The sequence below is a fragment of the Budorcas taxicolor genome, chromosome 9 (genome assembly GCF_023091745.1).
Source record: "Budorcas taxicolor isolate Tak-1 chromosome 9, Takin1.1, whole genome shotgun sequence".
Taxonomy (NCBI): Eukaryota; Metazoa; Chordata; class Mammalia; order Artiodactyla; family Bovidae; genus Budorcas; species Budorcas taxicolor.
The window spans coordinates 25,579,012-25,605,262 of NC_068918.1; the positions used below are offsets into that span (position 1 = coordinate 25,579,012).

The 26,251-nt window shown below is 37.4% G+C and overlaps 2 protein-coding genes across 2 annotated transcripts in view; one reads left to right on the forward strand and one right to left on the reverse strand.

Annotated features, from left to right (window-relative positions):
- Window positions 1-1,770: 1,770 nt before the first annotated feature.
- On the reverse strand, window positions 1,771-25,944 carry LOC128053582 (amine sulfotransferase-like). The gene is given in 8 exon segments (XM_052646097.1): window positions 1,771-1,892; window positions 4,885-5,071; window positions 8,850-8,934; window positions 9,785-9,801; window positions 10,766-10,848; window positions 10,851-10,883; window positions 16,731-16,953; window positions 25,795-25,944. Coding segments are annotated over 8 exon segments (900 nt in total).
- The window catches only part of LOC128053523 (amine sulfotransferase-like), a 31,604-nt gene continuing 29,160 nt past the window's right edge, over window positions 23,808-26,251 (forward strand). The window contains exon 1 of the mRNA XM_052646041.1: window positions 23,808-23,852. The gene's annotated coding sequence lies outside the window, so the exon portion shown is untranslated. The remainder of the gene's footprint in view (window positions 23,853-26,251) is intronic.

Sequence of the window (26,251 nt, forward strand, 5' to 3'; positions counted from 1 at the left end):
ACCAGACATAGAACAATGGACTGGGGTTGTCTGTTGGCGTATGTTGTCACCCTGTTTATTTAACTTATATGCGGAGTAAAAAATGTGAAATGCCAGGCTGGAGGAAGCACAAGCTGGAATCAAGACTGCTGGGAGAAATATCAATCACCTCAGATATGCAGATGACATATCAATCACCTCAGATATGCAGATGACACCACCCTTATGGCAGAAAGCGAAGAAGAACTAAAGAGCCTCTTGATGAAAGTGAAAGAGGAGAGTGAAAAGCTGGGTTATATAAACCTCAACATTAAAAAAGGAAGATCATGGCATCCGATATCATCACCTCATGGCAAATAGATGGGGAAACAATGGAAACCCTGACTGACTTTATTTTCCTTGGCTCCAAAATCACTGCAGATGGTGACTGCAGCCATGAAATTAAAAGATGTTTGCTCCTTAGAAGAAAAGCTATGAGCAACCTAGACAGCATATTCAAAAGCAAAGACATTACTTTGCCAACAAAGTTCCATCTGGTCAAAGCTGTGGTTTTTCTAGTAGTCGTGTATGGATGTGAGTTGAACCATAAAGAAGGCTGGGCACACCAAAGTATTGATGCTTTTGAACTGTGGTGTTGGAAAAGAAGCTTGAGAGTCCCTTAGACTGCCAGAGGATTAAACCAGTCCATCCTAAAGGAAATCAATCCTGAATATTCATTAGAAGGACTGATGCTGAAGCTGAAGCTCCAATATGTTTGCCACCTGATGCGAAGAACTGATTCATAGGAAAAGATCCTGATGCTGGGAAAGACTGAAGGCAGGAGGAGAAGGGGACGACAACCACCTCAAAGGATGAGATGGTTGGATGGCATCACTGACTCAATGGACATGAGTTTGAGTAAACTCCAGGAGTTGGTGATGGACAGGGGAGCCTGACGTGCTCAGTCCATGGGGTCGCAAATAGTTGTTCATGACTGAGTGAATGAACTGACTGACAGAAACTATTAAAATGATGCATGTTTTATTGAGAGTTCTTTATTTCAACATTCACATTGATTTTAAATCAATACGTAAAATTTCTTAGAAAGATGAAAGAATTTTTAATGTCTGATCCTAAATTTAACTATAAATAAAGGAAAAATATACACTATGGAAAATGGTCTCAAAATTTTTAAATTCATGTTCCATGCTTATTTCCTTTCCCTTTATCATACATAATACCAGTGCAGACTATCACCCAAATCATTTTACTCTTGAAATTTCAAAGTGGTCATAAAATTCAAGGCAACAAATCTAAGCAGAGTGTCCTCATTTTGTTTATTAATAAAGTTATCTAAAGATTGAGGGCAGGAGGATAAGAGGGCGACAGAGGATGAGACGGTTGGATGGCATCACCAACTCAATGGACATGAGTTTGAGCAAACTTCGAGAGATAGTGAAGCACAGGGTAGCCTGGAATGCTGCAGTTCATGGGGTCACAGAGCTGACATGACTTAGCCACTGAACAAGAATAAAAGTTATGTAATTAACTTTACCTTATAATTTGTAGGAGAATCACAAATTAATGTGTATGTTAAAATATGCTCTGTCACTTCAGTTCAGTTCAGTCACTCAGTCGTGTCTGACTCTTTGCGACCCCATGAACCGCAGCACGCCAGGCCTCCCTGTCCATCACCATCTCCCGGAGTCCACTCAGACTCGCATCCATCGAGTCGGTGATGCCATCCAGCCATCTCATCCTCGGTCGTGCTCTGTCACTAGTAGATTTTTATATGATTCTTTCACTCTGATTCTACTCCTCATTTATATCCCAGATGAACTTCAAGGGAAAATCTTTTGTTTTCCTTTGAAATGCTCTGTCAAATTTCTCATTTTGCTCCGTAGTCAAATGACGTTTCCAATCGCCAATGGTACCTAGTGGGACAAGCACATGAAAAGCACCTGAGTAGGAAGGTAGCACAGTCAGGACCAACATTTTCTACAATCCACTTAATCTCTTCTTCAAGCCAAGCTAAATATTTATTAGATTTCCACAGGATTTTATCTTATTTCCCTTTCACAACTTTGAGCTAAGAAAACTTTGCATGCAGTAAACACTGAAAATAGAGTTATAGTTCACTTCCTTATCTGTTTGACTTCCACCAACTATTACCATTAAATTATAACCTTTCTCTAGAAAACCCTGGGAGGGATCGGGGGCAGGAGGAGAAGGGGACGACCGAGGATGAGATGGCTGGATGGCATCGCTGACTCGATGGACGTGAGTCTGAGTGAACTCCGGGAGTTGGTGATGGACAGGGAGGCCTGGTGTGCTGCAATTCATGGGGTCGCAAAGAGTCAGACATGACTGAGCGACTGAACTGAACTGAACTGAAACTATTAAAACATCTAAGTATGTTTTACTAAATTCCATGTACCATGCTAAGCAAACTACACCTATCATGTAGTATAATTCTTCGCAAAACTCTTCAAGTTAAGTATTTTTCCATTTATAAAATAGAGAAAAATGAGACCCAAAGATTTTAAATAATGAAATCAATATCACAGAGGGTATTCTGAGCTGTTATTTCTGCAGTTTTACTTGATGGAAGATTAAAACCATTATTAAATAATTTTTTAATTAAGATTAACATTTGGTATCTTTAGCTATCAGATTTTCTACTGTAAATATTATTGTCGGCATTTGTAAGAGTAAACAAGCTCTTACAGGCATGAGAAATGCTTTACACAGTTGAGCAACAAGAAATGAAAATCAATAATAAATAGGACAGAAGAAGAAGCAGTGATTTTTTTAGATAATCAATACCTATAGCAATTTCAGTAAAATAACTTTACATAATGAAGAATATATGCTCATCAGCATAATATAAGTTATGTATACATTCAGTTCAGTTCAGTCGCTCAGTCGCGTCTGACTCTTTGCGACCCCATGAACCGCAGCACGCCAGGCCTCCCTGTCCATCACCATCTCCCGGAGTTCACTCAGACTCACATCCATCAAGTCCGTGATGCCATCCAGCCATCTCATCCTCAGTCGTCCCCTTCTCCTCCTGCCCCCAATCCCTCCCAGCATCAGAGTCTTTTCCAATGAGTTACTTCTTCGCATGAGGTGGCCAAAATGCTGGAGCTTCAGCTTTAGCATCATTCCTTCCAAGGTAATCCCAGGGCTGATCCCCTTTAGAATGGACTGGTTGGATCTCCTAGCAGTCCAAAGGACTCTCAAGAGTCTTCTCCAACACCACAGTCCAAAAGCATCAATTCTTTGGCACTCAGCCTTCTGCACAGTCCAACTCTCACATCCATACATGACCACGGGAAAAACCATAGCCTTGACTAGACGGACCTTAGTCAGCAAAGTAATGTCTCTGCTTTTGAATATACTATCTAGGTTGGTCCTAACTTTTCTTCCAAAGGGTAAGCGTCTTTTAATTTCATGGCTGCAGTCACCATCTGCAGTGATCTTGGAGCCCAAAAAAATAAAGTCTGACACTGTTTCCACTGTTTCCCCATCTATTTCTCATGAAGTGATGGGACCGGATGCCATGATCTTCGTTTCCTGAATGTTGAGCTTTAAGCCAACTTTTTCACTCTCCTCTTTCACTTTCATCAAGAGGCTTTTTAATTCCTCTTCACTTTTTGCCATAAGGGTGGTGTCATCTGCATATCTGAGGTGATTGATATTTCTCCTGGCAATCTTGGTTCCAGCTTGTGTTCCTTCCAGTCCAGCGTTTCTCATGATGTACTCTGCATAGAAGTTAAATAAGCAGGGTGACAACATACAGCCTTGACGTACTCCTTTTCCTATTTGGAACCAGTCTGTTGTTCCATGTCCAGTTCTAACTGTTGCTTCCTGACCTGCATACAGATTTCTCAAGAGGCAGGGTAGATGGTCTGGTATTCCCATCTCTTTCAGAATTTTGCACAGTTTCTTGTGATCCACACAGTCAAAGGCTTTGGCATAGTCAATAAAGCAGAAATAGATGTTTTTCTGGAACTCTCTTGCTTTTTCCATGATCCAGCGGATGTATGTATACATTAGGGGATAAAATCTTAACATAATAGAGAAGTACAAATTATGTTTTAGAATAATGTGCATTAAAAATTGAATTTAAAATAAAGTTTAAAAGTATTGGGAGGGAAATAGATTTATTATTAATGACTCCAGGCATGTTACAAAAATACAATAGACATTTACTACCTATTGTTCAATGACTGAATTTATAGCAGATTGGTTTGATGAGGTATCAGCCTACTTTTTACAAGAAGAAATCTGACACATGAGAAAATAACAGTAATCCAAACACCCTCCCTCAGAGGAAAAATACATATTAACTAAATCTCTAGTATGTTCTAGGAGAAATAAAGGAAATTGAAGCTGGAAATCTCTTTTGCCACTCCAGTACTCTTGCCTGGAAAATCCCATGGACAAAGGAGCCTGGTGGGCTGCAGTCCATGGGGTCGCTGAGGGTTGGACACGACTAACGACTTCACTTTCACTTTTCACTTTCACGCACTGGAGAAGGAAATGGCAACCCACTCCAGTGTTCTTGCCTGGAGAATCCCAGGGATGGGGGAGCCTGGTGGGCTGCCGTCTATGGGGTCGCACAGAGTCAGACATGACTGAAGTGACTTAGCAGCAAGGCTTGCTTACAGATGTTAGAGTAGGGTCATTGTGATCAGAAAGGAAGATCCTAATATTCATTAGTCACATTAAAGTGTCCAGCTCTGTACTGTTCTGTTTCCTGGAATACTTTTTAGGGACATTTTCAGTTAGGATTTCGTTTCTCTCCAGGGACCAAATGGCAGACTGGGAGAGACATTTTGGAAGCACTACTTAATTAGTGTAGTAGCCAAGTACTCATGGAAACTCTCAACAGTTTTGCTTCTATAAACCTTTGAATATCACCTTTGCACAGGAAACACCCTTCACTTGTTCTTGTCCCAACTTCAGATGTCAGAATACTATTGTAATTAGCTCGTGGATCGTCCTTCATATTCTGAAATGAAGCCTGCTTCACAATAGCATGCACATCCTCTTCATTCAGTTCCTTCTCAAGAAAATTGCTGATTTTAGGCACAGAACTTCTGAGATCCTGAAAGAATTGTATGAGAAACTATTCAGTCTATAAAGAATACATGAGTTACAGCCCAACATCTTTACCATGTTTTGGAAAACTGGAAGTCCTTGGGTTTATTTTACGTCTAGAGCTTTTCACTCTTGCCTGGAAAATCCCATGGTCAGAGGAGTCTGGTAGGCTGCAGTCCATGGGGTGGCGAAGAGTCGGACACAACTGAGCGACTTCACTTTCCCTTTTTACTTTCATGTACTGGAGAAGGAAATGGCAACCTGTTCCAATCTTCTTGCCTAGAGAACCCCAGGGACGGGGGAGCCTGGTGGGCTGCTGTCTATGGGGTTGCACAGAGTTAGACACGACTGAAGCGACTTAGCAGCAGCAGCAGAGCTTTTCAAGGATATATCACAGAGCACACATGAAAAGGAGTGTTCTGATTGTCAGCTGTGTTAGAACTTCCTACTGATTGATTTTATAAGGATGGCTCATCATTCAATCAGCACTTTTAGAATATATTATATATTTCAGAAACTGTGAGAATTGCTCGCAAAGACTGAGAACAATAATATGCTAATCTGTGCTTAAGAGTCACAATTTCAAGAGGAAAAAGTAATTAAAGAGTAACTAAATTCAAGTAATTAAATATAGTGGGCACATGAAAAAGAAAGCTCAGGCTTACATGGCTTTCCTGGTGACTTCTATCAAATATTTATAGAACTAACATCAGTCCTTCTCAAACTCTTCCAAAAAATTGAAGAGGAGGAAGCATTCACAAGATTATCCTATAAGGCCAGCATTTCCCTGATCCCAAAGTCAGAGAAAAGCACTAGAAGAAAGAGAACTAAAGACGCACATAACTTGTAAAATGTAACTGCAAAACTCCTCAAAAATTAGTGGCAAAATAAACTCAGCAACATATTAAAAGGGTTATATACATCATGATCAAGTGGGATATACTCCTGGGAAGCAAAGATGGTTCGAAATATGAAAATTAATTTTTGTAATACCACATGTACAGAGTGAAGGGAAATAAACCACACAAGCATCTCAACTGATATAGAAAAAAAGCATTTCATATCCAACACATGTTCATGATAAAATAACTCAATGAATGAAGAATAGAAGGAAAATACTTCAACATTAAAAGGACATATGTGAAATACTCCTGCAGCATCATACTCAATGGTGGAAGACTGAAACTATTCCTGCCAAGATGAGGAAGAAGGCAAGGATACCCATTCTCATCATTTATTCAAAATAGTACTGACTATCTAGGCTAGAGTCACTAAGCAATCAATCAATGAAAGCCATTCAAATTGGATGTAAGAAGCAAAAGTACTTCTCTTTGCAGACAAGATGATTTTATACACAGAAAATCCCAAAGATGTCACAAAATCTTTTAGAACTAATAAACATATTGAACAGAGTTGCACAGTGCAAAACCACAAAAATGAGTCGCATTCCTATATAATAAGAATGCACAGTACAAAGAGCAAACTAGCAAAAAAATTCTTTGAAGTATAGTTGATTTACAATGTTTCAGGTGTACAACAGAGTGATTCAGTTATACATATACATGTGTATCTCTCCTTTTTCAGATTCTTTTCCATTGTAGGTTAATGAACATCTTCATAATTACCTTGTAGGTGACAACTGTCAGTGGAATAGTTTGAGTGTTAGTTGGTGAGTAAAATAACAGGACCATCTTTACTATATTATTTCTACAAATAATTTTTATATAGAATAACTTATGTAAATCAAAATATGCAAGAACATTAAGCAAAAGACAACACAGTCAACAATCAGCAAAAATATAGTAATAATAGAATGATGCATTTTACAGATGCTGCAATTAACTGAAAATTTAAGTTACTATGCTTATGGTATTCAAGGTATAAAGGACAAAAATAAAAATTTGACAGAAAACTGAAAATGATAAAAAAAAAAATAATAGAGGGGATTTCAACATATGAACTTGTGAACTGTACTCCAAACGAGACAATGAGCGCCCTTCTCCCTTATCACTCTATGACTTCAGCCTCCAGAGACTACTTCACCCATACACATACACACACGTACACATAAAAGTGTGTATGCGTTTCTTTATGAAGGTTTCAGCCAACGTCAATATATGAATGAAAGATCACAAAAGATGAAAGATTCATTCTCTCCCCAAATTAGGCTTTAGGCTTTCTCTAGGATATGTCACTCAGGAGCTTCCCATTTCACTTAAGATAAATTAAAGTCTTCATGAGGTGTTTTTTACATTTAACCAAACATACATGTAGAAAAGGCATAAAATAAACATGAAGCATAATGAATTATTATGAAGTGAATATTCATGATTACAACCTGCTCATCAAGTTAAACTGCCAGGATTTCAGATCCCCCACAATATACATCCCTTTCCTAATCATAAACCTTGCCCTCCACCCCCTAAATAACTACTGCCTTATTTTTATAAGTACTATTTCTTTGATTTTATTTTTAGTTTACTCACTTAAATATGAATCTCCAAACGGTATGGCCACCCTTGCCTTCATTCCAAATACATACTGCTTGATACTTGAGACAGGGTAGAATCAAATGACTCTTCATGGTCACTATGATCCTGGTGACAATACCTCCAAATCTGTGGGAAACATGCAAAATCCTCTGAGATACGTTTTATGTGGGCTTTGGGTATTTCCTATGCAATTAATTAGCAAGCCAAGCATCAATAGTTTGAGGTAAAATTACCAAAAAATTTCCATGGGAGGTAGTAGACACAGAAAGACCTAAAATTCCACAACATAATGTACACTCAATAGCTTGAGAAAATTGAGATCTTCATCTAGACAGAGTTTTAAAACAGAAAACATAATTTGACTAAGATCTATTTTTCTTTGATAGGGGAAGTTGAATAAAGATTCTCTCCATATTATATAACCAAAAAATTATTATTTGAAAGGCTGGCAAAAACCTAGATCAAAAATACACAAATAATTGCTACTTGACAGAAGGTAATTTAAAAGTGATGTCTGGTGATAGTGTATTGATGACAGACAGAGAAATATTAACATTCAAGAGATCTTGCCCAGTTCCTCTGTGGTCTTTATGTCCAAATCGTCAATAAATTCTGTATTTATAGATAGTTTTGTCATGAGCACATTTATATGGAGAAAATAAGATCTAAAAATAGGGAAAAAATCAGATCTTGCTTTTTGAGTTGATAACTCTGGTTGAAAAATATGAGAATAAATGTTGATAAGCTGAGATTGCAGGTAGGTAGACCAATTAGGAAGACTGATCTGGACTAGGGGAAAGGGTAACATGGATTGAGAGAAGTTTGTCTTTCACAAACATTGTTTGGTTTATGCAATATTTTAAGACAGTTTTGATCAGATGCCTGCATGGAAACATTTTGTGATTTCACAAGAAAGCTACCTTAAAAAAGTCTCCTTAAAATTGGGAAGAATTTGCATCAATAGCACACATTCACTTCTAATTAGTCATAACTTAGTGGCTCCTCACCCCAGTGCTCCCACAGTCCCTTTTCAATTTTTCCAAGTTATGGTTGCTCTGCACATTTGCGTTTGCCTTTATAGCTATAAATTTTTACGTAAAAAGGAATCACAAGAGATGACTTGTACACAGTGAGAGGAGAGCTCTGACAAATGAAGGGGCAGGAAATTAGAAACATCAAAAGAAGCTTGAATAGTTAGGTATAAAGATAACTATAGGAGAATATGGTTCATTGAAACCAAGATAAGAAAGGATTTCAAAGAAATAATTAAAATAAGAAAAACACACCTCTTACCGTCTTCATCTCTTCATACATCAGGACCAGTATATTGAAGTCATGTCTGTGCTCATACCAGCCTCTGATGTGATCAAACCAAAGGCTTTTAACACTGTGGGAAAATTAATAAAGAACAAGATACAGTTCTTATACTTATTGAACAATAACCATAGTTTCTTTTTAGTTCTGGATTTCTCACATGGACAAGATTCCACCATTGGACATCTTTACTATCTTTAAAAAATCGTGTTCAGGGGAGCTATTCCATCATTTGAATACCAAATCCACCTTTGCAACCTACTGTCTGTGTCTACAGGAAAACAGCAATGTAGACAAAAGAATCCCAAAGATCTAATTTTGAAAACTTTGTTAAGGTAAGCCCCTTTCTTTTCCTCCTTCTTCCATCTGAAAACATACATCTTATTGTCTGTTTTAAGGTCTGTGGACAGCAATTTTAACTATCTACAACAGGACAGCAGCTGAATATAATCTTTTAAATGAGTGACAGCCCTGACCCAACATTGCACAAGCCTCTTGCATCAATCTATTCTCCTCAGTGCTGGAATGAACATTCCACAGCTGCCATATAAGACCTACCTTAAGTCCATGACAGAGTCCAAAACCTACACCCATCCTGAACATTAACTATTCTGGAACACTTGGAGGCTCTAGCTTTGAATCTGGCTAGTATGAGTTGTTAGACTGTTTGTGATATCTTATGCTCTGGTAAAAATATTTCCTGTACAATTGCTTCTGCAACCTTGACAATCCCGTGTCCCTCATGAGGACACAAAAGCCACTGGATGGCAGACTTAGTAGACAGACAATTGTTGTTCAGTCTCTAAGTTGTGTCCAACTCTTTGCGACCCAATGGACTGCAGCATGTCAGGCTTCCCTATTCTTCACTGTCTCCCAGAGTTTGCTCAGATTCATGTCTGCTGAGTCAGTGACACCATCCAACCAGCTCACCCTCTGTCATCCTCTTCTCCTCCTGCCCTCAGTCTTTCCCAGTATCAGGAACTCTTCCAATGAGTTGACTTTTCGCAACAAGTGACCAAAGTATTGGAGCTTCAGCTTCAGCATTAGTCCTTCAAGTGAATATTCAGGGTTGATTTCCTTTAAGATTGACTGGTTTGATCTCCTTGCAGACAAAGGGACTCTCAATAGTCTTCTCCGGCGCCACACTTCAAAAGTATCAATTCTTTGGTGCTCTGCCTTCGTTACGGTCCAGCTCTCACATCCATATGTGACTACTGGAAAACCATTGGTTTGACTATACAGACTTTGTTGGCAAAGTGATGTCTCTGGTTTTAATGTGTTGTCTAGGTTTCTCATAGCTTTTCTTTCAAGGAGCAAACGTCTTTTAATTTTATGGCTGCAGTCACTGCCTGCAGTGATTTTGGAGACCAAGAAAATGAAATATGTTACTGTTTCCACTTTTTCCCCATCTGTTTGCCATGCAGTTGTGGGATCAGATGCCATGGTCTTAGTTTTTTAAATATTGAGCTTTAAGCCAGCTTTTCCACTCTAATCTATCACCTGCATCAAGAGGTTCTTTAGTTCCTCTTTCCTTTCTGCCTTTAGAGTGGTATCATCTGCATATCTGAGGTTGTTCATATTTCTCCAAGCGATCTTGAGTCCAGCTGTGATTCATGCAGCCTGGCATTTCCCCTGATATACTCTGCATGAATGTTAAATAAGCAGGGTGACAATATACAGACCTGTCGTACACCTGTCTAAGTTTTGAACCAGGCCATTTTTCCACGTCCAGTTCTAACTAGAGTGACCTTCTGTCTTCTATGTCCATTCTCTCCTTATGATTACCACCTCCCCATCTTCCTAAAATATGTTTCCCAGGTTTGAGAATTTGGCTACAAGCCAACATTGCCTCATAAACATGTTGCTTGATGAATAAATTTACAGTTACCTTTTACATCTAGAAACTGCTCTACGAAATCCCCTATGTTTTCTGGAGCTTCTAATGTAGCCACTGAATTTGAAAAATGAAAGAGTGAGACAGAACATCGGTGGGGTTTCTATAGATGTGAATAATCAGCAGGAGGAATACTGAAATAATTTTAATAATTCTCGGTTATCTTTACAGAGTTTTTAAAGCCTATATAACATTGTTACATCAATGAATAACAAATTCTTAATATTTCATGCAGTATATTATACATAGAAATTTATTTTTCCCAATTTTTTGCTATTTCAAAGATCATTGTAAGAAATAACTTGGCTCATATGATATTTCATACTGTGCAAGCATACAGGACTAATTTCTGTTTATTTGTAAGTTTAATTAGAACTGGAAATTACCCTGCATTGAATTTGTTTCAATTTATTCTCCATGAATATTAAGTGATATTAAGGTAACATTGGACATTGCTGAAACACGGAAAACCTGCTTCACTGATAACGGTGGAGCAAATAAATTTCCATATAGCATAAAAAGGACCAAAGAAAATAAATTTCAACCTCACAGCATACACTCAAACACGTTTATGAGTGAATTAAGGATCTGAATATGGAAGCAAAACCTCAACATCTAAAACAATTAAGAATGTATTCTAGCCTTGGATAAGTAAAGGATTTCCTAAACAGGAAAAAATATTTAAAATAAAAATTGATCAATTGGCATGCATTAAAATTAAAAATGCTGTCAAAATATAGCATAGTGTTACAAAATGCAAGAAAATATGAGAATCAGTGTATATAACCTATAATAGATCTGTATTCAGAGTGTATATATTTGTTTATATATCAAATAACAAATCAAAAAGAAAAAGATAAGTAACATCATAAAATATTGAGCAAAAGTTGTAATAATTTCACAGAAGAAGAAATAATTATGGTCAATAAATGTATTAAAATGTGGTTAATTTTGAGAAAAACATCTATTTCTGCTTTATTGACTATGCCAAAGCCTTTGACTGTGTGGATCACAAGAAACTGTGGAAAATTCTGAAAGAGATGGGAATACCAGACCACCTGACCTGCCTCTTGAGAAATCTGTGTGCAGGTCAGGAAGCAGAAGTTAGAACTGGACATGGAACAACAGACTGGTTCCAAATAGGAAAAGGAGTACGACAAGGTTGTGTATTGTCACCTTGCTTATTTAACTTATATGCGGCGTACATCAAGAGAAATGCTGGGCTGAAGAAGCACAAGCTGGAATCAAGATTGCCCGGAGAAATATCAATCACCTCAGATATGCAGATGACACCACCCTTATGGCAGCAAGTGAAGAGGAACTAAAGAGCCTCTTGATGAAAGTGAAAGAGGAGAGTGAAAAAGTTGGCTTAAAGCTCAACATTCAGAAAACGAAGATCATGACATCCGGTCCCATCACTTCATGGCAAATAGATGGGGAAACAGTGGAAACAGTGTCAGACTTTATTTTTTGGGCTCCAAAACCACTGAAGATGGTGATTGCAGCCATGAAATTAAAGGACGCTTACTCCTTGGAAGGAAAGTTATGACCAACCTAGATAGCATATTCCAAAGCAGAGACATTACTTTGCCGACTAAGGTCCGTCTAGTCAAGGCTATGGTTTTTCCTGTGGTCATGTATGGATGTGAAATTTGGACTGTGAAGAAAGCTGAGCACCAAAGAACTGATGATTTTGAACTATGGTGTTGGAGAAGACTCTTGAGAGTCTCTTGGACTGCAAGGAGATCCAACCGGTCCATTCTAAAGGAGATCAGCCCTGGGTGTTCATTGGAAGGACTGATGCTAAAGCTGAAACTCCAATACTTTGGCCACCTCATGGGAAGAGTTGACTCATTGGAAAAGACTCTGATGCTGGGAGGGATTGAGGGCAGGAGGAGAAGGGGATGACAGAGAGATGGCTGGATGGCATCACCGACTTGATGCATATGAGTCTGGGTAAACTCCAGAAGTTGTTGATGGACAGGGAGGCCTGGAGGTCTGCGATTCATGGGGTCTCCTAGAGTCAGACACTACGGAGCAACTGAAATGAACTGAACTAAATTTCAAAGTTTAAGAAATGCAAATTGATATATAGTTTGAGATACTATTTTGTAATTATATATTTATAAAAAATTAAGAAGTTTGAGAGGAAAATTACTAGATGAGAAATAAGAGCTCATATATTGATTTCAGCTTGAGTTAGCACAACTGCTTTGTTGAAAATAAAACGGCATCTTCTTATAAGGTTGAATGTTTTTGCATTTTTTTCCTTTGCATTTCTATTCTAGGGTGTTTACTTCTAGGGAAGCTCATTCAAATGTGCACCAGGGTATGTGCTCAAGAATGTTTATAGCAGCATGTGTTATGATGACAAAATATTCAAAGAATCTCATTATTCAGTCAGGGAAAGTACAGTTCAGATAGGATAATATACACAACTTCTAAAATTATAAAACAATGAAAAATAATATTATAAGTCAAGAACAAAAAACGGCATATGGCAAAATCCCAGGGTGGAAAAAGAAACAGTGTCAAAATAAAGTTTAGTAAAATGTGAAGTCAAATAATTTAACAAAACAACATGTAATTTGTTTGCAATGACCGAAAGACAGGAAATTTTGTGTAATAAATAACATCAAGGTATAAATAGTACAGTTTCTAGTAAGTCACTGAAGATTTTGGCTTAGCAACAATCATAGGGGGAGTTGTAGGCACATTTATCTTTAGACTTGAGTTAAAAAGATTAACATAATAAATTCACACTATCATTTAACAAAATATACTATATATGTGTGTTTATCTCATGCCTGATACATGGAATATACACTACTTTCTCATGAAGTCATAGATCATATTGAAAAATTGATCGTGCATTTGGCCATAAAACTTATTATTAAATCTTAAAAATTGGAACTCTTTAGTACCATTACCTCATGACAGTATCATAATACTATAATCAGCGATGAAAACATTTTAAAAAGAAAATTGTAGAAAAAGCCTTGGAAAAAACCTTCAAAATAATTTTTATTATAAAATGATCATTATAATTTATAACATATATTTAATTATCTAATATATTAAATTTATATATTATATATTATTTTATTACAAAATCAAAACTGAAATGATAGATTATTTATAAACTAACAAAATTACATCCATACCTATACTAAGAAGAATTTTATCATCTTAAAAGGTCAATTTTGGAAAAAGATAAAATTAGTAATTAGACACAGAACAATATTTGCAGGAAAAATGCAAACAATTAGGAAATAATTTATTAAAATAAAAGCAGAAGTTGATGAAATAGAAAACCTTAAGTTATCTTTAAAAAAGAAGCCAGACTTTTGAAAGAAAACCATGTAATAGAAAAGTGCTGATATCCTGAAAAGTGTTCAAAAACTGTAAAAATTTTCAAAATTACAAATGTATGAAAAAGATGTGCAAACAAGACAAAATGATCAAGTCATAACAGAATTCATTGTGATTTTTTTCAGTGTTTTGCAGTCTAGATGAAATGAGGATAATTTACCCTGAAAATAAAATTATGTTGTTGAATTAGGAAAGGCAGGTAAGTTAAACTCAGGAGAACAAGACAGATGTTGTAGATTATAAATTTAACAGGATCAGACATATTTATAATGGACTATACTCAAATCTTCAAAAAATTATGTTGTCTTATATTTGAAAATCACTTGATGACTTAGAAATAACACACAAAGCTTCAAAAAATCTGCAACATTAGATTTCTAGTGATTCTATGGTTAAATAATAGAGCAATTATGGAATGTTAAAGTGTGTTTTTTAAATAGCAGTAACAACTCCTGAGTTAAAATTAACAAAACTATTCCAGCTGTTTGTTAACATAAGAACTCTACTATAAACAAGTAGGATTTACCCAAGGAATAGAACATTAGTAAATTATTAGTGGATTTCATTTCACTCTAGATTAAAGCATGGCAGGAAGGACATGGTACACTGAGTTGCCTAAAAAGGCTTTTTATGTAATTAGACCTCTACTGAATAGTAAAAGCAAACTACAAGTAAAACTCTAAGTAAACTAAGATAACAAAAATGTATTTCTCAGCATTATGTCTCTCAAAAACCAGTTGCAAAACAACATAAAACTAAGAAAACCAAGAAAGATACTAAGAGTACTAGAGGCAAGGACATTTGTCGTAATCTCTGTTATTGTATATTTTTCTGCAGATTTTACCCACTGAAAGAGAAGGAAAAGAAGGGCAAAGATTGGAAAGGAAAGCAAAAATTGTAGTTTCTTAAATGAAATATGTTCAAATTAATAAAACTAAAAAAGAGATTAATGGAGCCAACTAAAATAGTGTAACAAAACCAATGCCGCTATTTTAAAACAGTAATAACGAAATAGAAATATCACAGTGAAAATTTTCCAGTTTCTCCTATCAATAAAAAAACGATCAACTGAAGATTCAGGAAAAAATATGTAGAAGCATATAAAACACATCACATACAATGGGCATGAAAATAGACTTGACAAAGAGTGAGACAATGATGCTGGAAGGAATGGGGGAATATTGCAATGCAATGAATGTCCCAGAATTAATATGTATCTTTACTCAAATCTAATCAGAATCTAAATCAATGGGAATTTGCCTTAACAGGTATAATATTTAAAACAGTGAAGAACTGTCACCTATTAAACAGATTTACCAATTTTAGGAATAAAAATGCAAACTCAGAGGAAGGAACTAAGGAGCATTAGTATATCAAAATGTAAAGTTCAAAATAATATGTAAAAAGCAAATGCTTACACTATATTGGGTCCATCGGCCAGCCAGTTTGGCATAGATCATGCAACAGTCATAGTTCAAATCACATGTAGTACAGATATAACTTACAATTAAAAATAAAAGTTCATTAGAAAATCTGGAGAGAATTTGCATATTTGTGGAGGAGGTGTTTTTTTGGGTGTCTCAAGAGCCAGAAGTTATGAAGGAGAGATTAATAGAGTGGTTCTATAAAATTAAAAGCAGTGAACAATTTTTAAAGGTAAACTGTTAACTAGAACAATATTTGCCCCTATATAAATACTTCAATAAAAAAGAAAATAAAGGACAGGCTAAAGAAAAATGAATAAAGGATATAAAGGACATGTGAAGGCCTAGAAAAGTAAAAAAAGATGCTCAAACTTTAACAAGAAAAAAGGGCTTCAGATTCCTCAAGATTAGCATTGTATTTCTCTAGCACATTAGCATAGACTGATAATGTCAGTCTTTGGCAAGATGAGAAAAAAGTACTTTGTGAAATGCAAATTGATAGATTTTAGAATGCAAATAGATCATACCTACCAACATATAAAATATCTGGACCCTTTAATCTGAAAACCCCACTTTCAGGGAAACATTTCACCAGAGACCAAAAAAGCACAAGGATCTATGAGAACGTTTAGCGCCATTTGCAATTTGGTGTGTTATTTGTGGCCACCTGCCTGTCCAGCATGCTATATGTTCTACTGCCGTCCTGAAATTATGAAAGAACAGAATTTCGTGTGCTGCCATAAAAGAGTTTTTGCTGTATGTGATATTGGGCTTCCTTGGTGGCTCAGACGGTAAAGAATCCACCTGCTATGCGGGAGACGTGGGTTCGATCCCTGGGTTGGGAAGATCCCCTGGAGGAGGGCACGGCAACCCACTCCAGTATTCTTGCCTGGAGAATCCCATGGACAGAAGAGCCTGGGGGGCAGCAGTCCCTAGGGCCTCAAAGAGTTGAACATGACTGAGTGACTAAGCACAGCACGTATAATAACACTGCAAGCAATGTTTGTGATGATCTAATTTACACATATATTGGTTTAATGTATGAAACAAGATCAGAACACTTATAATAATCCCATTTGAAAGAATGTGGATGAGTAGGGATGGAGAACAATATTTGAAGAAAATATTTTTGTTTATGCAAAAATATTCATAAGTTATTTCTCTGTCGTACTTTAGCTTTTTTGTTTTTGAGATATTTTGGTGCCAAATAATTTGACATGTGGGAAGAGAAGACGAGAGGGGATGGTCTCTTGTCATGGTCTCTTGTGTGTAGTTTGTATTCCAGGAAGGGGACTCGATTACCAACTGTTTCCACAATTTCAGTTCTGTTACGATGTCCCTCAAAATAAATCAAGCTTAATATCTGCTGAGACCAGATATTAAGACCAGATATCTGAGGCCATCAGATATCTGGTGGTGCCTGTAAAAATAAATAATATTGTTTTCAACCTTGAATAAATTTTTCATAGTAAATATCAACAGTCAAAGCCATCCACTTCAAAATCATTTGGAGCTTTTAATTTCTGTTAGCCACTCTAAATGTCCCAATGAATTTGCCCAAGCTTTTTGTTTTACTTGTATTTTTACATCAACATTAATAAAGGTGGAATCATGGCCTCTTACTTCCTTTTCAACCTGAAGAGCTGGGGTGATGCTGATTCCAAGATATTAGTGATTCAGATTAATCCTTCAGCTTTGCTGTCTCCTGTACTTCAAGTAAACTCCCTTTATACAATTTTCTGAGGCTCCCTGTTTCTGCTTCCATAGTCTCCTCTCTTACAGCTTTATCTTTTAAAGTATAGACTAATTAAGAGCTCAAGACTAAAAAGAGCTTTCACTTCTTTTTCTATTTTATTATCTGGTAGCACAGAGTCGGACACGACTGAAGAGACTCAGCAGCAGAGGAAGCATGTCTTCTTATACAGTGTGGAATAAAACTAAGGACAGCAGGCATTCTTGTCTTGTTCTGGATTTTTCGTGAACAAGAAACATTTTTGAAAACATTTTCCATAAGATGTTTCACTGTGGTGTATGATGTTTGTGGCAGTTTTTGTAGGTTCTCTTCTTCAGGTTGAAAGTGTTCCCTTTCCTCCCTAGTTTGCTAACAGTTTCCTGCATGAATGGCTGCTGAATTTTACTGAATGCTTGTTCTGCAACTCTGGAATTGATAATACAGGCTTTCTCTTATACTCCAGCAATATGAATGAAACCTTTCAAACCAACCTTGACTATTGAAATAAGCCCACCTTTGTCGTCGTGTATTTTTTTTTAACATTGCTGCACTGGTTTTGCTTACAATGGTTTTAGGACTTTTGCATCTATTTTCACAAAAAGAGCATCAGTAATCTAAAAGGATATGAGATGTGAACAGTCCTGGAGTGTCACTGCTCTACTGATTTCTATAGATGATTGATTGGATACAATTTATAGTGAATCCTGGAGACTCTGTAAGTTCTTCTCTAAAGGTGAATGAAACCCAGCAAGCTGGACTGACAACTGGGTATTCTGTCACTTCAGTCCCGTTTGACTCCTTGTGACCCTGTGGACCTTGACCCACCAGGCTCCTCTGTCCATGGGGATTCTCCAGGCAAGAATACTGGGGTGGTTTGCCATTTCCTCCTCAGGGGATCTTTCCAACCCAGGGATAGAACCTGAGTCTCATGCCTCCTGCACTGGCAGGCAGGTTCTTTACCACTTAGTGCTACCTACGAAGCCCTTATGAAGTGAAGTAAAGTGAAAGGCATTCAGTCATGTCTGATTCTTTGTGACCCCATGGACTATACAGTCCCTGGAATTCTCCAGGGCATGTAAATTGCTAGATGAAACCAGATGCCATGATCTTAGTTTTCTGAATATTGAGTTTTAAGCAAACTTTTCCACTCTCCTCTTTCATTTTCATCAAGAGCCTCTTTAGCTCTTTGCTTTCTGCCATAAGGGTGGTGTCATCTGCATATCTGAGATTACTGATATTTCTCCTGGCAATCTTGATTCCAACTTGTGCTTTATCCAGCCCAGCATTTCACATGATGTACTCTGCATATAAGTTAAATAGGCAGGGTGACAATATACAGACTTGATGTACTCCTTTCCTGTCCCATGTTGTTCCATGTCTAGTTCTAACTGTTGCTTCTTGACCTGCATACAGATTTCTCAGGAGGCAGGTAAGGTGGTCTGGTTTTCCTATCTCTTTAAGAATAACATTCATACTGGTCAGCAATACAGAACATGCCAGCAAGAGAGAATGATATGTGGTGAATTACAGTAACTGTAATCATTTTCAGGAAAAGCGCAGTGATCTTATATAGCACAGGGAACTCGACTCGATATTCTCTGATTACCTACACGAGAACAGAATCCTACCAAAAAAGAGTGGTTACATGTATATGTAAGGCTTCCCTGGTGGCTCAGATGGTAGAGCGTCTGCCTGCAATGCTGGACACCCAGGTTCGATCCCTGGGTCAGGAAGATCCCCTGGAGAAGGAAATGGCAACCCACTCCAGCACTCTTGCCTGGAAAATCCCATAGACAGAGGAGACTGGTAGGTTACAGTCCCTGGGGTCACAAAGAGTTGGACACGACTGAGTGACTTAACCCAATCCAATGAATATGTATTTCACTTTGCTGTACATGTGAAACAAATACAGCATTGTAAATCAACTATATGCTAATAAAAAATTTTTAAGTACAGTGATATAGAATCTTTGTGGGTAATTGTTTTATACATTGGCAATCCTGTGATCTTATTAGGATATGATAAGAACAATTGAACTGTTTATTTCCATTGAATAAGTATTTACTGGCTGCTCACTCTGCTCTAGACCCTGAGGTCACATGGAACCAAAAAACTGGTCTCTGTCTTCAAGGAAATTGAAGGCTTTACACCTAAAAGTATTATGCAGTCATTAAAATGACTAGAGATAAAGGAAAGAATGTGAACAAATGGGAAAGTTCAGTGATAAACAAGGTGTCAAATTATGACATCCCAATTTTGGGGGGTAATAAAATTTGGACACACAATTTTGCAGTTGTGCTTAGAATTGATTCCCAAGTATGCTTGCTTTAGAATAGTGTGAACGTGAAAGTCCTTCCATTGTATCCAACTCTTTGCAACCCCGTGAACAGGAGCCTGCCAGTCTCCTCTGTCCATGGGATTTCCCAGGCAAATCTACTGCAGTGAGTTGCCATTTCCTCCTCCAGGGGATCTTCCCAACCCAGGGAACAAACCCAGGTCTCCTACACTGCAGGAGGATGCTTTACCATCTGAGACACCAGGGAAATCCTAGAATGATGAACCTGGCCTTATAGTATATTTTAATTCCCAATGTTTTACAACTGTGGAAACTGAAACTTAGATAGATTAAATAACCTGACATACAATTAGTAATTCTTAGAAATGCAGTTAGACACAAGGGCTCCTTTTCACATGAAGCCTAAGTAGTTCTTATCTATTAATTCTACATAATCCCAGGTCCTGAACATTCACAGCTCAGCCTTGTATCGGTTGTCTGACTGATAGTTAGTTTCTGGACACTCCACTTTTAATGGTGACATTGACAATAACTAAATCACTGAAGTGTGTTGAATAATAAATATAGTGAGCTTTAGTTTCATATTACTACACAACAAGCCTATGGTTTAAAATATCACCCATTTATTATCTCAGAGTTCTGTGGACAAAAGCTCCAGCATGATGGCTAGGTTCTTTGCTTAAAATCACCAAGGCTAAAATCAAAGAGTTGGCCAAATTTTATTTCTTTTTGAATACTCTGCAGGCAGGGGGGGGAACCCACTACTAAGTGCATTCGGGTTGTTAGAAAAACTTAGTTGTGGTTGCAAAACTGTTTACTTGACAGGTGGCCCCTTCATCTTCTAACAAGCCATGGCCTCTTGAATCCCTCCTGTGCTTCAAATCTTGCTGACTTTCCTTTCACCTTCCTCTTCTGCCCCACAGGTTCCCTGGATCACATTGAGCCCAAATGGATAAGCCAGGATAGTTTTCCAACTTTAATTAACGTCAGCAAATCACTGCAGATGGGACTGCAGCCATGAATTTAAAAGACGCTTACTCCTTGGAAGAAAAGTTATGACAGTCTAGTCAAGGCTATGGTTTTTCCTGTGGTCATGTATGGATGTGAGAGTTGGACTGTGAAGAAAGCTAAGCACTGAAGAATTGATGCTTTTGAACTGTGGTGTTGGAGAAGACTCTTGAGAGTCCCTTGGACTGCAAGGAGATCCAACCAGTCCATTCTGAAGGAGATTAGCCCTGGGATTTCTTTGGAAGGAATCATGCTAAAGCTGAATCCAGTACTTTGACCACCTCATGGCGAAGAGTTGACTCATTGGAAAAGGCTCTGGGAGGGATTGGGGGCAGGAGGAGAAGGGGACGACAGAGGATGAGATGGCTGGATGGTATCACCAACTCGATGGATGTTTGAGTGAACTCCGGGAGATGGTGATGGACAGGGAGGCCTGGCATGCTGCCATTCATGGGTCACAAAGAGTCAGACACAACTGAGCGACTGAAGTGAACTGAACTGAATTAGTAACCTTAATTACATCTGCAAAGTCCTTTTTTTGCCTTGGAAGGCAAACACATGCATGCTTATGTAGAATGGGGGAACTTCTTGGGAGAAGATTCAGATCTCTGCCTATCCCAGAATGTTGATTTGACTTAAGCCCCATAGCAAGAGCTCATCAGTTTCTATGAGGATGGTAGAAATACTAAGCTACCCCTTTGTTCACTTGCCCTCTGCCTTTTAATGGGATGGTTAGAGAAGGAAATGGAGGCAATCCCCTTCTTAAGCAAACTGTCTTTTTCTCCTTTTAAAAACTTTGAATCTTGGAGTAATGGCATCTATGAAGGCAGTAAATGCTATATGGAAAAAGTAGGACCACCATAAGGACCACTTCCAGAAAGAGGGAACCTTGAAACTAAAAATGGCATGTCCTCCTTTAAGATGGACCTTAGTGACTTTTTTTCTGTCCAGGCTACATGGCATGCATGCTGTATCTTAGTTCCCCAACCAGGGATCAGATCTGTGCCCCTTGAAGCAGAAGCACAGTCTTAACCACTGGATAGCCAGAGGAGTCCCCTTTAGGGATTCTTTAACATGGACTCAGTGAAGGATTTCTTCGCAATAAAGAACACACAAAAAGAAGTACTTAAATGAAAAGTGGGAAACTAGTCAGATACGTGCAGTCTGACCAATGCAAAATAACGGGCTTGTGTGCTCAGAGGACCAGTAACATTATCAATAATCAGGACTATTGTCCAAGTATTACACCTCATACATTACAGTCCACACTCCCAAGTGAGAAACTGGACCTCTCACCTGCACCCTGAATTCATATCAATGAGAAAGAACACAGGAGTCTGGGGGCACACCAAGAAGTTGGGATAAAAATGGTAATATACAATATTAGGCTGTCATTTATTATTTTAGTATAAGATACAAAAGTTGGTAATTCTATAATTATAACTAAGTCTATAAACTTATTTCCAGTTTTAGAAATAAGGTATTATCTTACCACTGTGACTTATGTGTCTGTTCCAAATGTTAACTAAAGGCAAAATGGAAGAAAGGGTTTAAGATTCAAATTGTTCCAGAACTGGTCAGATGCTGGAACATCTGACCAGTTTCAAGGCTGGTTCTGGTGTCCTTTTGACATGTCTCCAAGACTGTTTGTATACCTCTTTTCTTTCTGGTATAATAAGATGATCCAAACTCCTTTGCATTTTCTTTGCCTCATCTCTGTAATTAGTCATTTCTCCTGATTTCTGAAAATAGAGATTGGTATTGAGAAACCAAGATCTTGGTTTTATTTGTACTCACTGCTCTGACTTTTCATAGCTTTTATGTCCCCTAGCAGACAGACATAGGAAATATAAAAGGGTACAGTCTGAGATGATATGAAATAAGGTGCTCCCACTTACCTCAAAGGACATAGAAAAAAGATGAAGTGATTATTTGAAGTGAGGAAGAGAAACCACTTACTACATCACGACTATATAGGACTTTCTAAATTCTTTCTTCCATTTTACCTTTAGTTAATATTTTGAACAGACAATTACAGTGTCATCCAAAACCTTAGAAAGCTAAGATTTCCATAAGCCTTGGAAAGTTCCATGGAAAAAAAGATTACTAATATTCTTACTTGCTACATGAACCATATCATTGTTCGGTATATAAATGAGACAAATAAAACAATGCTTTTGATCACTGATGCAGCACTATTTTTTTTAAACTTGTGTTACTGCAGATTAATCTAGAAATAATGGGGGAAAGAGCTCAGAGCATCTCAAAAGACCCCTCAAGTATTTAGTTTAATGAAAATTCATGTGGTACATTCAGAAATTCTTGTCTGAGATATTAATTTTAATAACAAGTCTTTTATCCTTGATTTTTATCTTTAAGGCTATGCTACTCTCACAAAAAGGATTAATGTTTAATTTGCAAACATTGTAAGAAACCAGACAGATGGAACATTTAGAAGCTTAACTCACCCTCAGATTAAACACTAGCTCATACCAGTGAAGATTTGTACATTGAAAGGATTAAAAATTTCCTGTAGGATCAAATACTGGGTTTCGTGGAAACCTGAGAATCATTATTGAAGAGCAGCTTATGCAGGTTAGCTAACAGAATAATGAGTGAAAACTCCAAAGAGATGTTTGCACAGATCTGAGACAAATGTTAATTATGTAGAATATAAAAAAGATGGGCTGAATCTTCTGTAACATCTAATAAAAAAAAAAGAGCAATGACAGGCATCATTTAAGTGATGGACAAGTCTGGGCATTTTGAAAAACTGATTTAAATAGTCAGTGAGTTAATAAGGCTTTGGGATATTTCCATAGGCAGTTTTACATGGGGTGATATAAAGAAGTGAAGAATGCACACCTGCCCTCTGAGATATATCTAGAAGATTTTACTAACCTCCCTTCAGGCCCAACAAAGTTGTTTCTATAGCTTTCAAATATTATACATCCTTTTGTGTGTTGTACAGTTCTCAAAGTTAAGTAACTATGACTTACTGGCTACCTACATTTCTCTTTAGTATCTCTGACCGTTTTGACTACTTTTCTGAGCAACCTGATATCCTTTCCGTAATGTCAACAGAATCTTATTCAATTTGTTTATCCACACTGGGCTACCAGCTGACATTCTAGAACACTACTCATTGGTCAAATCAAACTCTGCAAAGAGTATTTCTTCCTCAGCAACACGTCAATCCCTAACATCCCTAAGGCTGTATCAGAGTGAATCCTGCTTCATCAGTTCACCTCTAACAGTGAGTAGTAACAGGGTAGACTCAGCCTCTTTCAAGTCTTACCCTCTCTTCAGCACACAAACACATTTAATTTTTTCTCCTCGGTTTGCTGGGTTTTTTTTCCCCCTTCTCCTTTTATTTTAGACTTCAGTGCAAGAATAAGGAGAAACAAGATGTCCTTTCTCTCTACTGCTACTTTCTCCTATATTCATCAAGAAGATATATACAAGTCTTGCCAATGCTGAGATCCTGTATGAATCCACCCCATAACCAATTCTTCTCTTGCATCTGTGACAAGCAACTCATGATTTTCTCTTAAAGCTGTGCAAGACAGACTGAACTATTAATAGCAAAGAAGTGGTGTTCAGAATGTTTGTGTGGACTGCCTGATACACTTTCAACTTTTCTTAACATTCAGTGTCTGGAATTTGTGTTTTCTAGGCAGTTGTTTGGGGCATTGTGAGGTGTCAAGTGGTTTGTGACACTGGCTTATTTTCATCTTTGCTTGCACTTCAACTATATTTTCTATTTATGAACTTCTGCATTTGTCTATGTTATACAGTAAAAATGCTGCCACAACACACTTCACAATATGAATTTGTCATGGTTTTTCATGGCATCTTTGTGATGCCAATGTCAAAATAGCTCTACAGATGTTAAAACCATTCTTTGCAGGTTATCAGTCTAGTCTGTTCTCAGTCCTCAATAGTTGAGGTTCTGTGGACTGCAACTTGAGTGAGATACTACTAGGCGGTTGGTAAAACTCTAACTGAATCTTCAATTGAGAGGCAAATTGTTGTTGTTGTTGTTTATTCGCCAAGTCTTGTCCCACTCTTTTGTGACCCCATGGACTATAACGCATTAGGCTTCTCTATCTATGGGATTTCCCAGGCAAGAATTCTGGAGTGGGTTGCCATTTCTTCTCCAGGTGATCTTTTCCACCCAGGGATTGAACCCACATCTCCTGTATTGCAAAGCAGCATGCCCCAAAGGCTTCTCTGAAAGTTGAGATAAAACATCAATTGAAACAAAAATAGTGAATTAATATTATTTTGATTCTCATCTTTGGAAAGGCTAGGTTGTTAAAATGCAGATTTCCAAGTTACACTCCCCAGAAATTCTGATTCTGCCAGTCTGAAATAGGGCCTACAATAGGAAAGCTTGTCCAGACTCCCAGGTGATTCTAATACAGGTGATTTTTTTCTCTTCCTTAGCAAACTAAGCCCAACTTTTATCTCCCTTTAATGATAAGGTGGTCTTTCCCAGGGGGTTCAGTGTAAAGAATCTGCATGCAATGCAGGAGATGCGGGTTCAATCCCTTGAAGAAGAAAACGGCTACACACTCCAGTATCCTTGCTTGAAAAACCTCATAGACAGAGAAGCCTGGCAGGCTATAGCCCATTAGGTCACAAAAGAATCAGATACCACTTAGTGACTAAACAACGACAGCAGTAATCAAATGAGTTAGATTGTCTGAAAGGATTAAATGTTGTTTTGTATTAAATATAGCTTTGTTGATTAAGCTATATTTGCAAAATTCTTAACAAATTCATTTTCTAGTGTGCACAGAAATTTTTTAAAAGTACATAACTAAAATATATGCTGGCTCTAAATATAATATCATTAGAACTTCTTGGATTCCCTCATCTATTTAACAATTAGAAATAGATTTCTCTCTAATAAAGGGCCCCTGGACAAGGGCCCTGTCCTTTCCTCACTCAGACCCATCAGCAAATCTTACTTCCTGACAAAAAAGAATATTAATAGTAAAGTCTTCGAGATATATTTAAAAATAGAATAGATTTCTCTGCCAGAGCTAATGAAGAAATGTTTGGCAGGCATGATTTTTGAAGATGTATCTTTAGACTGCTTTCAATTTTTGCTTTCCTTTTCTTTTTTAGACTTATTTCAGAATTCTGATTTAAAAAAACACAAAACTTCTATTGGAAAATATAATAATTACCAAATAGGATCTTACAACTATATGAAAGAATATTTCCGATATAAATCCAATTGGTATTTCTCCCACAGAACATACACCACAATTCATCTGATAGAGCGTATCAGATCCAAGAACCTCAAAAGCTTCTTTCAGACATAGCAGATTCTTCATGTTCCAGAAGAAGAAGAGAAGTTAAAAGTACATTCATTAAAGAAATGTCTACTTCTAAAACAATGAAAAGCATGTAATGTGTAAACATATAAGATCATAGGAAACTGTATGGTAAAATGTTTAAGAGCATGGACTCTGTTGCCAAATTGTCTGGCATCAAACTGAAAGGTTGTTGCTGAGCCATGAAAGACACTGGGATTCTTGGCCTCCAGAGGAGAAGAATTCAATCCGGGCCAGCGACAAAGTTTGATTGCTCGGAGCTTTTGTGTAATAATGTTTTATTAAAGTATAAAAGAGATAGAGAAAG